General features: G+C 34.1%; 1 protein-coding gene across 1 annotated transcript; it reads left to right on the top strand.

The window, feature by feature from the left end:
- Positions 1-305: 305 nt before the first annotated feature.
- On the top strand, positions 306-12,199 carry LOC129945302 (nucleolar protein 11-like). Its single transcript, XM_056054957.1, has 9 exons — positions 306-1,021; positions 1,088-1,277; positions 1,349-1,512; positions 5,228-5,628; positions 5,935-6,293; positions 9,247-9,538; positions 9,606-9,770; positions 9,830-10,211; positions 10,599-12,199. The coding sequence occupies exons 1-9, from the start codon at positions 520-522 to the stop codon at positions 12,074-12,076; spliced, it is 3,933 nt and encodes a 1,310-aa protein (XP_055910932.1). The 5' UTR covers positions 306-519; the 3' UTR covers positions 12,077-12,199.
- The last annotated feature ends 1,544 nt before the right edge of the window (positions 12,200-13,743 follow it).

Here is a 13,743-nt window from a genome sequence, read left to right as displayed (position 1 = left end):
AGTGGCTCATTATTTAACTCGGGGTAAGTTCTAGGTTCAAATGTCTCATGAAACTCGACAAGATGAAATTCAAAATACTCCCTCTGATTTTGAAAATGAGCAATATATTGAAGTTTTATACATACAAAATGATCTTATCATTCATTTTATCAATTATTATCTGGGAATTATCATTTTTGTTTTTTAAGGTTTACGGGAATAAAACACGTATGGGAATACCCTTAAACTTGGGCATTCTCTTCAAAATTATAGGAAAAAGTCCTCTTTACTTGAATTGTATCTGGCAGTGCTCAAGCCGAGTTGATATCGAACACATCCCTCGAAGTGAAATCCCACAAATATTTTTCTCGAAATCAAATCACAACAAAAATCAAACTGGGAAAGTCGTCTTCGTCTTCTTCTTGCTTATCGCTCGCGTGTGTTTTTGGTGTGTTGTGTCGCCATTTCATGCGCTCTTGGTGTTTATAAAATTTTTGAATATTATTTTACTATTTTAGTGTAACACAAACCCACAATAAGATGGAAAAAATCACAGTTCTCCAAACTCGTGAGTTACCTTCGAAACACAATTTATTCGATCAAGAGAAAGAATTACGTGAACAACTTCACGTAGAGATTGAAAAGAAATCCAAAGCTTGCTCGAACCCCACATACGAGTGTTCCATACCGCGATTAGATGGATATGAATTTTGCATCCGTCATATATTAAAAGATCCCCGCGCACCATTCCGACCATGTGCCTACACCTTTTCCAATGGCAAGAAATGCCCTCAGGCAACTCCGAAGCACGACAGGAAGAAGGATCCTTCTATGACTGTTTACTGCTTTGAACATAGTCGTCTGTCGCAATTGACAACGACTCGCAATTCAATTGGAAAGTTAAAGCAGGTTGATACCAATGAAGTGCTTTTGAATGGCTTGTCCCACCATTTAAGCATCGAACCATCCTCGCCACCACCGCCGCCGAGCTGTGAAGTCGACGAAGAGATCGATGTTGTTTCTCCAAATATTCAACAATTTGGTAAATGATATTGGAGAAGTTTTACTATAAAACAATATTTTTAAACTTTATTTTGTATGTTTTCAGTAAATTATGAACAAATCTCAGATTTGAACACTGTCAACAGTTTGATAAAAAAGAAACGACGAATTCTCGACTATGCCTCGGACAGTTCGACGGACGTGGAACCAGTTACTTTGCAAAACACGTCGAAAGGACACGAGTGGGATATTTCAGATGACGAAAGTGTCGATTCACAGGATGAGGATTTGCTTAAGTGGGATTTTGCTTTATAAACAACTAATCAAAGGAATGATTTTATGTGTTGATTTTGTTTTGTATTAACAGACATGCTGGCATTTACACTAACGAAGAAGCTCTTGCTATATCAAAGAAGAAACTTATAAACCTACAAAATCTGTATATGGAACAGATTAATCGATTGCATCATATTTTAAAGGAAAAGCGCCGAAGGTACTTGCATTCGATTCGCAAAGAAAGAGAAACATTGTGTAAGTTTTTGTGTTTGTTTTTGTCCACCAAATGTGGGTTAATCAATTTTTTTTATTATTTGAGCTTTTAGTTTAAAAAACATTTCTTCTACTTACAAATTGAAACAAATCATGCATTAATTAAAACCTTCGCGACAAACTTATCGATTGAAATTTGTTTACATACTAACCCCCTTTAATTTTTACCTTGAGTAGTAGTTCCAATTATTTTAATAGGCAAAATAATATGGTAGTTAGAATTTCGTTAAAATGTTGTAGGTTGAAATCATGATTTTTCAGAAGGTACAAAACAATTAAAATTTCAACAGCCTTAGTTCTTTTTTCAATAACAAGCGTACACTTAATTTAAAAGCATTAGGAAAAAAGTGAGGAGGTATCGGTGGCACCTTAAGGTATCTGAGTTTGCAACTTAAGGCAAAATACAAGGCTTAAGTTATTCATTTCATATTCACTGTCATCACTTATAAAATTCAAATCGAAGTAACCTATGATATTTTTAATATTCGTAAGGAAATATCCCTAATATATAATGATCCTTTTATGTTTCCAAACAATTGCTCTTTTTCTCATATTCCTTGTAAGAAAGCCTCAGTGAAATCGTTAAAAAAGATTGTTTAAAATTGAAGAGAATTTTGTTTTAATTGAAAATCCCAATAAAAGAAAGAAAGAACGAATCTGTGTACGAAGCTAAGTCCCATGGTAGGTTAGGTTAAAGTGGCTGTCCCAGATGGAAACGGACACACTCGGCCAATTAAATTCCCCATTGTGATATCACATGAATCTTGAGGCTTCCTAAGCTCAATGGAACCAGCTTGAGTCCCTCACGAAACGTGAGAGGCTGAATATGCTGATATGATTTAGATCGTTAAAGAAGAATTCTCCTAGGTAATTCTTGCGTTTTCGAGCCAGAGAAGGGCATGTATAGAAAAAATGAAGAACTGTTTCCTCCTCTTCCTCGGCCATACAGCTTTTGCAAAAGTCATTTCAGAATACGTCTAGTAGCGTGGCGTGCTTTCCTATTAGACAGTATCCAGTTACACCTATTATCTAGCTTATATGCGATCTGCTTAGAGATAGCAAGCACCTCGAACGTTTTAAATCCAGTGTTGGCCAGAATATTAAACTGTTGTGTCATCTCCATTAGAGATAATCGATAGTTATGGACTGTTATAGAGTTTGTAGAGACAGAGTCCAGAGATTTAATAGCGGCCTGACTATCTGAGAAAATACGGATATCAGTTCTTGATATCACGTTTTCTTTAAGCCAGGACAAGACATCTTTTATCGCCAAAAGTTCCGCCTGGAACACGCTACAATGATTGGGAAGGCGGAATGAGAGACTTAATATCAGTCGTTCAGAGTGCACACCTACACCAACCCCTTCTTTTGTTTTTGAACCATCTGTATAAAAATGGACCGAACCATCTTCCAGGAATAAAAGATCTGGGAGGTATAGAAATCTGGAAATTTCTGTTGAATTGCAGTTGGGAGATGGTATAGTCTGTGTGCTTTGGAATTGATTCTAAATACCCAAGAACTACGGTGTAACCAATGTTGTTGTTAGCCCACTACGACGAAGTTTTGAGGCGAATAGCAGGGCTTGCAGCTATGTGTTTGCTAAATATGTCAAAAGGTGTTAGGTAGAGTAAGGTGTCCAGTGCCGCAGATGGGTTCGTGCGGAGCTGTCCGCTTATACATAGGCAAGTTAAACGGTGGACTTTATTTAATTTATCACGGTTTATAGCTTTCTCTAAAGCAGTCCACCATACTGCTACACCGTACATTAAAATCCGTCTTATTACCTATGTGTATTGTATAGCCAATACGTGATTCTGGGTGTTAAGCCCCATTTATCACCAATAGCTTTTTTGCAAGAAAAGAGAGCTATAGTAGCTTTTTTGACTCTTTCCTGTGCGTTGTGTTTCCAATTTAGTTTGTTATCTAAGACAAGACCTAGGTATTTAGCCTCGTATGAGAATTTTAATTGGATTCCTTTAATATAGAGAGGGTTGACAAATGGAATTTTGTATCTCCTCGAAAATAAGATTAAATCGGTTTTGTTTGGGTTTTAGTCTCAAGTATATTGTAAGAGTTCTTTTAAGGTGTTAAGATGCTCTCCTGAAACTGCTATAGCAACGTCGTCCGCATAGGCTATCACTCTAAAATCCTACGTATCCAGACTAGTGAAGATTTCATTTACCGCTAGGTTCCAGAGGAGAGCGGATAGAACACCACCTTGCGGTGTCCCTCTGCTAACGAATTGTCTGCCAGAAGAGTTGTCCAGTTTTGAGTTAATTATTTTGCTAGTAAGCATTAAATGAATTAACTACCGAAGAGAACTCTCTACATTTAGAGATGTTAGTGCAGATGTGATTGCAGGTGTGTCCACGTTGTTAAAGGCACCTTCAATGTCAAGGAAAGCAACCATAGTGAACTCTTTATGATGGAGAGAATGTAAGGTGTGTAACATTTACAGTAGGCTTGAAGGAATGATGATAGGCTTATAGGTCGTAGATCTTTAGAATAAGTCCCAGGGTAAGCTGAAGGGAATTCCTTGAGTTGCTAGTTTTATGGTTAAATTATGTACTTATAGAAATGATTTTGTCTGCTCATATCGATTAGGTGAAGAATACCATTTTCAGTAACAGTTGCAAAGTGGTTATATGTAAATTTAGAACGAGAAAACTAGTTTAACGGCGCCAGGTTCGCAATCGAGTTTTTGTAAAAATAAGAATCGAGCTCTGGTTTGGCCTACGATGAACACGAACTTGAAGTCCACTAAAAATGCATCCTTAACTATTCTGGTTCTGTTACGAAAAGCATCCAGTAAGTACTCATAAAGAAGGTCCCAGCTTCGTTCTTCATTTAAAATGTTGATAATTTCCTCTAAATTAAGTATTTTAAAACTTCTTGAGAATTGGAAAAAACAGGAAATTGAAAACATCTTTGCGTACCTTGTTTGTTATAAAACATAGACGTTTACGATAGTGGAACACTGGTTCTAAACAATGCTTTCAATCCCACCTTATTTAAATTTAAATCAATCGATGAACAAGCTTCATTCTTTCCATAGTTAGTTCTATGTAAGACAATATGTATATAGTCAAAAGTACGCATCTGATGAGTTCCGCATCGGTAATTCAAATGTACACAAGATAGTAAATAAGGTGCATAAATTTCATCATTAATGAGTTCATGAAGAAATATTAAGTCATTATTAATACGCCTTTGATGGAGAAATTGCATTACAAGGAGCAGAATACGATGTTCAAAGAAAGGCAGATCATAAGGATTATCACAAAAAGACCCTTTAGGGCAAAGCGAATAAAATTATGTTGAATTGATTCAATACGTTCTTTATAAATTTCGTAATAGTCGGAAGGTATTTAAAAAAAAAGGCGGAGAAACTTTTTGCCATGCTTGTGCTCCGTAAAACAGAATTGCGAGTTTGAAAGACTGAATATATAATGTAGCTTCTCGATGCACAACACAGCCCGCTTTGCTTCCGATAATTTGGATTTTAGTTAATTTTCTTTGTTCAAGTTAGAAACTATCAAGATTTCCAGATATTTATACTCCTTAACAATTTCTATTACGAGTTAAGGAAATATTAAATTTATCAATTCTCATTTGTATATACAAATCTAAAATAAAAACAATTAAACGCAAAATAAATATATTCATAAGTCGTGTTTGTATTGTTTTATTATTCCAGGCAGTATTCATGAACAACAAAAGCGATCACCAGGCGAACGTAGTTTGTACGAAAAACTTAAAGCACTTAATCACTACCATCGACGTCATGGCATCGAAGCTGTGTTGCATAGAAAATTTAAAGAAAAGCGTGCTAAAACAAACGATGGCAATGTTTCCAAAGGTCTGCCCTTTGTTAAGTGCATTTTTACTGAAGGTGGTGTGAAATGCGGCGAAAGAACTATGCCCAGTTGCAAGTACTGCAGGAAACACATTCTCGAGGACAAGAAACAAATACTCTTCCGTGCGTGCGGAGTTGAAAAAAGTGGCGTAGTGTGTCAGGAACCGGTGCCAAATATATTTGAAGATGCTACTTGTGTCCTTCACATAAGCTTACCAACCAAAAAACAATACATTCAGAAGGTAAGTTTAAATTTTGAATTCCAATCATGTATAAAAATGTCTTTAAAATATTTTGTTGTTGTTGTGGTTGGTGTTGTTGTTAGCTGAGAAGCGTGAAGCAAATCAATTTCGATCAAATTGAATAAAATAACAGATTTTTATAATATGCATAAATAGTATGCTTTATTCGAACTAATAACAGAGTTAAAAATGTTAAAGAAAATATCAAAATAACAAATAGTTGTTCACGTTTCAAAGGAGGTAAAGCGTTTGCGCGAATGGTTTTTATTTTAAAGAGTATGTTTTTCTTCACACTTTTATTTTCAGAAATACGAGTCAGAGACAGAAGAGGATGATGAAGACATTTCCGCTGCAGCTATCGTGGAGGCAGCAACAACAGGAGTTAATTCGTTGTTTATTAAATCGACCGATGGTAGCGCAATTGCCAAGAAGGAAGAGCCAAACTCGAAAAAATTGGACACTTCTATGGAAATAGATATAGTTGAGGAACCAAATAAAAATGTGACCATTTCTCACGATGAAAAACCTTCTGAAATAGAAATAAAACAAGAGCCATCAACGGCGGCAGGTGCGTTGGCGCCGCCGACGTCTGAACAAAGTGCTAAAGATGAGGCCGTGGCAGTTGTTGAGTCAAAAGTTGCCATTGAACCGACTATAATTGGTTGATGAAGCTGAAGGCAGTGTCTTAAATGCATATTTAAATAAGTTTTAAGTCTTAGTTTGAATTTCATAATATGTAACGTACTTTTTTCTCTTGTGTTCAAGTTGGCGCAAATAAAATATTCAACATTTATTGTTCATTTCGAATGTTAGTATTATATGTATTTTGCAAACAAATAAGTTAAATTGACCACACTCAAAACTCAGACGATTTTAAATCGATTGACTTGAAAATTTGTTTATCATCATCACAAATGTTTTAGAAGGAGACAGATGCGTAGCTCTACACAGGAGTAAAAAAGAAAACATCAGAATTCACAAGCCGTCCTGGGGCTTGCGAAGACAATGAAGGAAATACTATTGTGGAGGCGAAGTTGATGCTTAAAATATGGATTATTTCCATTATTAACAGGTATGAATTCCAGAGTATCCCGACAACATGCTCAACAAATCAAACCACCCACCTGACTTAAATTAGATCAAAATAGTTATCACCAGGCTGAAGTCGAACAAAGCTGCCGGTGGTAATGTGCTACCAGGCGGAGCTTTGGGAGCGTTGGGTGTAAGAAGCATAGGCAGACTTTGGTGAAGATCAAGTAAGCAACTAAAGTAAAGTAAAATTAAGTTTATTTGTTGTAAACATTTATCTAGAAAGTTAAAACTTGTTTGAAAAAGTTTCTACTTTCCAAACAAGACGTATGCCATGTAACCAAAAATCAAATGGAACCTGAAAATAGGAGAAATAATTGCAAAAACCATAGAAGAAATATATTATCTAGAATCCAGACCATATAAACACCGGAAACAAATCTGTCAATCTGGTTTGCCTACAAGCTGAAACGTCTACTTGCACGCACCCTTAGGTCTAACATCAATTCACCACTGCTAACATCAATTCACCACCCTCTAAAGTCAATTCACCACGAAAATAAGGAATAGTGATGAGAAATTCTTTAGGGGTGGCACCTAGTGGCTACAGAGACATTAGCTATTGCATTTTTTGGGAAGAGTACGATAACTCAGGCGAGAAAGTTTGATGACGGAATTGTATAGAACAGTTAAAAATAAGTATTTTTTACTATGGGAGCGGGTCTGTTTCCTCCCATTTAGGAGGTAGGGACATTTTAAAAAAATATGTAAGTTAAATGGAAACAAAATAATGTTAATACTTACAACTAAGTTTTATACATCTTTGAAAGCCAACAGTTTTGTCTATTAGCTTTTTTTGAAATCAAGTCAAAACAATGCAAATTAGAATAGTTCGTTGAGATATTACATTTTTAAATAAATATTTATTAATCGATTGTGATTGTATTGAAATGTAACATAATATTAAATATCATATTTTATGATCGAGAGGATCGTGCTTAATGCTCGTTATTATATTTTGGTTCATATTTTCTAATTACTAATGGAACAGACGTGTTATAATTTGCATAGTTTTTGAAAAAAATTGTTTTAAGCTCAAAATTTGGGAAAAAAAGGTAAAACAAATTTTGAAGTGTAATTTTTAAAACTAAAATTATCTATTATTGTTTTTAGAATTCATTGTTCATATTTATTATTGATCAAAAACTGAAAACTAGATGATTTTATGTCTTCTTGTTCTTGAGAAAATTACCAAAAAAATATATTTTAATTGAATTATTGTTTCCTTCCTTGAGTATTTACATACGTAGTCTTATATGGTGTGTCTATGATCCAGACTTTCAGCCTACAAGCTAAATTGAGAGGATTTTGTCCATAAGGATAAGCATGTGTTAGTTGTCCCGTGCATTTCTTATGGGAGCAAGCCATTATGAATGTAGTTGTTATGGAATTTGTGCCCATATTGCTCAACAGCGGGGAAAAAACTATGATGTAAACTCATAGTTCAAAAAAGTGATCCGTTGCATTCAAAAATGCATTGATTATTGGTAGAGATGGTGACACCGCCAACGCCTGTGGGAGCTATGCCGTTGAAATGTACATACAAACACAATGGGCAGTATCTGTCGTTAAAAACATTGATATTATTTTGTTAAGAGAAATATAATATACAAAAAACTTGCCTGCAAATCAGCGCCTTGTTTGCTTTGTCTTCCAGATTTCTTCAGGGAAATTGTTTCCTGCATTATGGTATGTTATTGGCAGTATCTAAAATGAAAACAGACTATAAAATAAATCGATTATTGTTGCACCTCTTTCGCTGCAATTTGACTTCCTTTTTATTCAGTGAAGTAAACTTGTATATACTCTTTTCATTATAAAGGTTTTTGATCTGAAAAATATCAAATTATATTAAATATCAAAACAATTAACAAAAACTTACTTTAAAATCAGAAACCAATTGTTTTGTTTTGCAAAATTAATTGTCTTTTTGACAGGTCACAAACATTCCAAGTTTCTTTTTAGCCCAATCCCCCATTTTGCTTTTTTTCACCACTCGCATGTGTTCACCGATAGCGAATTTGAGAGAGTTCACCTCGAATAAAGTTTGATGGTGTTTCAGGTAGGACAGGTACCGATCGGGATTCTAGATAATATATTTTCTCTATGGCAAAAACGCTGCACAGCCGAGATTTTGAAATAAAACAAATCTATACAATTATTTTAAGTTGTCAAAATGACGTTTTTGTAAAAAAAAAATCAAAAAGCCTTAAACTCTTTATGAAATTATAGCAAGTTCCATCCTTTACCTTTATTTCAATAGCAGCTTAAACCTTTTTTTGTTTGTAACCTACCAAATAAAGTAGGTAATTCCTAAAATGCTTAGTCAAATTAACTAGAAATCCAAATAGCTCAGCCAAGTCATTTCATAATTTGGGAATCAAACTATAGAAATCTTTGGTCCTTCACAAACGAAAACTAACAAAGTGCCAAAAAAGATCTTCCCATGTAATCTCAGTTTCATGAACACGTCTATTTTCAAATGAACGTGGCTTCATTTTTCGTATCAACAAAACAAGAAATTTCCAGTTGTCAAAATGACAATTGCCTGGAAACGGAGAGAGAAACGTCATTTCGCTTTAAGAAAATTTATAAACAAGCAAAGCACGTGTGTCATTTCGCGGCGTTTATTCTTTTTCAAATTATTGTAAATTATAAATTTTCTAAAAGACAAAAATCTAAAGGAGCCATGACTAAATTCATAGCATATTATAGTTTGTGTCCCATACATGATACTAAAGAATTTCTGGGCCTGTCACCCGATAGCGATAGTGGCAATATTATTGCAACACTTGGTCGGAACATAGCCATCGTGATAAAAGTAAATTAAATGATACATTTCAAAAGAAAGGTGCTAATTCAAGAGCTTTTTTATTGTCTCATTCAAGATATCAACTCAGAAGCAAATCCGAAGCTGGTCTATGCTTGAAAAATTCTCCAGCAAAGTGGTGTACGATCACAAGAGTCAACAATACGTTGGAGTCATTGCCAATCGCTTTCTTAGGCTATGGGACGAAAATGTCAGTGATATTAACAAGTGCAAGAAGCTCAAAGTAAGTTAATGCGTTATGCTAAGAACTATAAGATTTCCTATAAACTTTCTAATTTGCAGTTCCACAAGAATATAGCTGAACTGGTGTATAGTTTGGATGAAACATTGGTTGTGTATGCCGATGGGTCATGTGAATACCTATCTTCTGCTATACAGTCAAGAAAAGAACACACCGGAGATAATCTTCAAATGGAGATGCTATCAACAGTACCCATAATTGATCCAAAACTAGTCGAATCAAACGATGGACGCAAGTTCTTGACTTATTTCCAAAAGGAAGAATCCAAACCATTGGAACTCGTAACAGTGGAAATAAGTTCATCTGGTCTTAAACCAATTGATAGCAGCAAAAAATTAGTTCTTAATCGAACTGGACAAGGTGTTTCTGTATCTGGATACTCAGTGATCGAAGGAGAAAGCTCGCCAGCTTTGCTCACCATTTGTAAGTTTTTTTTTTTCAATTCTTATATTTGAATGGTAAAGTGTGTTTTTGGGATATGGGACTTCAATAGCTTTATGAATGATGCACGGTGTTTAAGCTGAGGGCAGCCTTTGCTTTTACCGGTGTTTATGTCCAGTTAAGCTCTCTAACGCTTATCTATAAATGCTAACTTGGATTGACGTAGAAATTTCAAGCCTCATCCTTCTGGTATTTGTCAGATTTGTCTAGTTTAAATGCACTTTTCATGACAAGAAAATACAAAGGCAGTACCCGTACAAATTATTTGTAGTTGGCTTCACCAGGGATTGAACAATTAGAGGAAAAAATATATTTTCATATCCACCAATTATTTATTTATTTGTAACTCTCCCCTCAAATTTATTCCAGGGTCTGATGGAAGAGTATTTCTGGGAAATTTTCTCGTCGATGACTTTCTGTACAGCCGTAATTCTCCGGGACAATTCGTTTCGATGTTCAATGACCTCAAAGTCGATACACCTCTAACCATTCTCGGATTATCAAAACATTGTGTAGCCATTTATGGCGCCAATAGCACACAAGAAGGTGGTTCGCTTCTCCTCTACAACACTCAATTCAAAGTCATCAAAGCCAAACAATTTTTCAAAATTTACTTCGACTATTCCCGTTTGTGGTTGGTTGGATCAAGTATACTCCTGGCAATGGGACAAAACTTATCAGTTGTATCATATCAAATGAGCAAAGAAACTCTCTCGGACTTGGTCGGATCACAAATATCCAATGACTTTTCGGCATCTGTTGCTGCTGAGTTTGTAAATGAAGAAGAAGATCTGGAAGAGCATCTGTGCTTAGCTGAAAATCAAACACCATTATTAAAAAAACCTTTGAGAAATTTTAAACAAAAAGAAGAAAACAACAAGAAGAATGAAGGAATTGTTAAGTTTGAAAAAGTTGCAGATGGTAAAACAGTGCCCTTTGAGGATGATCAAAAGTTCTATAAGGAATTGAATAGGCTTATCAATCAAGATGTTCAAGTCGAACTAGTGCAAATAGAATCAGCCTCTCAAGACATTGAGGTTAATCTTATGGCCAATTTCAGTGATACTGGATTTGTCAGTGAAGAAGTACAAATTATAGCAAAACAGCTAGAACTCTGTGGTGCAAGTGAGCACGAAATAACCGAAAAGCTTCTGTCGGTGCTAATTGAGGCGGACATGGTCGAAGATATAGCTGTATGCCTTCGAAGGTACACCAATATATCGGAGAGAATTTTAGTTAAAACTTTAAAGTATGTCCTGAAGGATTTCAAAATAACGCCAAATGAGAATCAGGAAGATTCTGAAAAACCCTTAACCAATGGCGACCATATGGAGGTTGATATTCCCAATGATGATAACGAATTACCCAATATTGACCTTCTGGAAAGCTCATACGAAACTAAAAGTGTTAAAAGTCGAAACGATTTGATAAACATCATTCTTTCTTGTTCCTTTGATTGTAAAATTATTTGCTCACACATTTCGCGAGAAATCGAGTATGAGGAAGCCTTGGTAATGTTGGAATATCTATACACACTAATTACGAGTGAAAGTCAGTGTCTGGAAGAAAGACCCGATTGTCCGGATAAGATTGATGATGATTTACGAATTCTTAGATGGTTTGGGGTTTTTTTAAATACTCATTTTCAAAAAATGACCCTCTCCAAAGATCCAAAGCTGGCTGACCTGTTAATAAAGTGGGACGATGTCTTTCAGGGATATAGAAAGCAAACTTTTCAACTCCAACGGATTTCGGCTCTTTTGTATAATATTGTTGGAAAGAAATTAATTAGTAAGGAGAAGAACTATTCGAAGTGGTATTCAATTGAAGAAGTTCGGCTGTTTTGAGCGACCAGGATGTAGATACTAAGTAGTAGTTTTAATATAAATATATTGTTATTTAATTGTAAAGTAAAGTGCATGATAATAAATCATGTAGACCAATTAAAATGTGTGCTTCTCTTATACAAATATTATAGACTCATGCATTTATTAAAATTTCACAAAATGAAGAGATGAAATAATTGAAAATAACCCACACAGCTTATTTTGGAGGTCGTATAAGACACTTTCTACAACTTGGACTAAGTCGGGTCCTCATTCCCTTCGTGAATGGGTTACTAGAAATCACGTAAATTTGGTCTATAAAATGTTAAACCAAACACAAAAATACAAACTGTGTATTTTAAGGTAATTTTCAAAATTGTAACAAATCGTCATTTTACTTATTTCGGTCTGAATTAGAATAAAGAAAAATAAATTAATAATTTTAAATTTAAGGAAATTATTTTTTTTTGTTTAAGTTTTGTAGAGGTAAAATAAAAATAGAAGAGGTAGAATAAAAATATAAAACAAAGGGTAAAAGCAGCCTGCTTTCCTTACTTACAGAAGACGTAATGAAATCATAACAAAACCCTTTTAGTCTAGGAATTCCAGCTAAAATATAACAGGAACCTCTAAATAATTAATTTATGATGTTAATGGATGAAGGATGTCATCCTTAGGAACATGTCAAAAACACGTTTGTAAAACGGTGTTGTGGGGGATGTAGATACGTAGATAAGTATAATAAAACTTTAACCGAAGAAATTGAACCATCCATTAAAAAGTTAATATTTTTATCATAAGCATAAGAAATAAAAAGAGTTCACAAATATATTTGAGGTCAAAGGTTTTTTTTTAAGGAGAAAGGTAAGTGTAGCATAATTGCCATAACATTTTTTAATTAATTGATAGAAACTTAAAATTTGCTTAAAATGTTTCAAAACTTTAACCGAAGAAATTGAACCATCCTTTGAAAAGAAATTATTATTTTCAAGAACAAAACCTAAATTTGGAGCAGATGTATTATTTTTCATATGCGTAAGAAATAAATAGAGTTTACAAATATGTTGTGTGGTCTAAGAATGTTTGTTTTGTTTAGGTAAACAGGTAAGTGTACCATAATTGTCATAACATTGTCCAATTAATTGATATAAACTTATTATTTGCTTAAAATATTTCAGTTGTTGACATCTTTCGATAAAAATAACTTAATTCAAAGGGTGCTGTTTTAGGCGATAAGGCTAAAGAGAAATTTAATTCGAAATAAATATATTATTTTAGTTAAATGTACCTATACATTGTCATTTTTCAATAATTGTTTTAATCAAACCTAAATTAAAGCAATACGACTTCTCTAAGAAATGTAATTGTAGTTTTTTTTAAAGATGACTGTGTTTACAATAAAATTGGTGAAATGCGCCAGTGTCTGGGTGGACTCACTCCCATTTTTATTGTTTAATTTATTATTGTTTGTTTTATTAGAAAATGCTCTGAGCTCAATGTCTACCTGCACTGTATATCTTCTTGAAGTATGCGAATACGAATACTTTTTTTTAAAGTTAAAATAATTACTGAAGTAAATTAAATTTTCATTAATGTTGATATTTTAAAATAATTGTTTTAAATCCAATAGCAAATGTACTTACTTGTATTAAAGTTCCCCTTTTTTAAATTTAAACATAAAAAGTTAA

Source organism: Eupeodes corollae, chromosome 2, assembly GCF_945859685.1.
Source record: "Eupeodes corollae chromosome 2, idEupCoro1.1, whole genome shotgun sequence".
Classification (NCBI taxonomy): Eukaryota; Metazoa; Arthropoda; class Insecta; order Diptera; family Syrphidae; genus Eupeodes; species Eupeodes corollae.
Note: the sequence above shows the minus strand (reverse complement) of the source record. Positions and strands in the feature narration are given on the sequence as shown.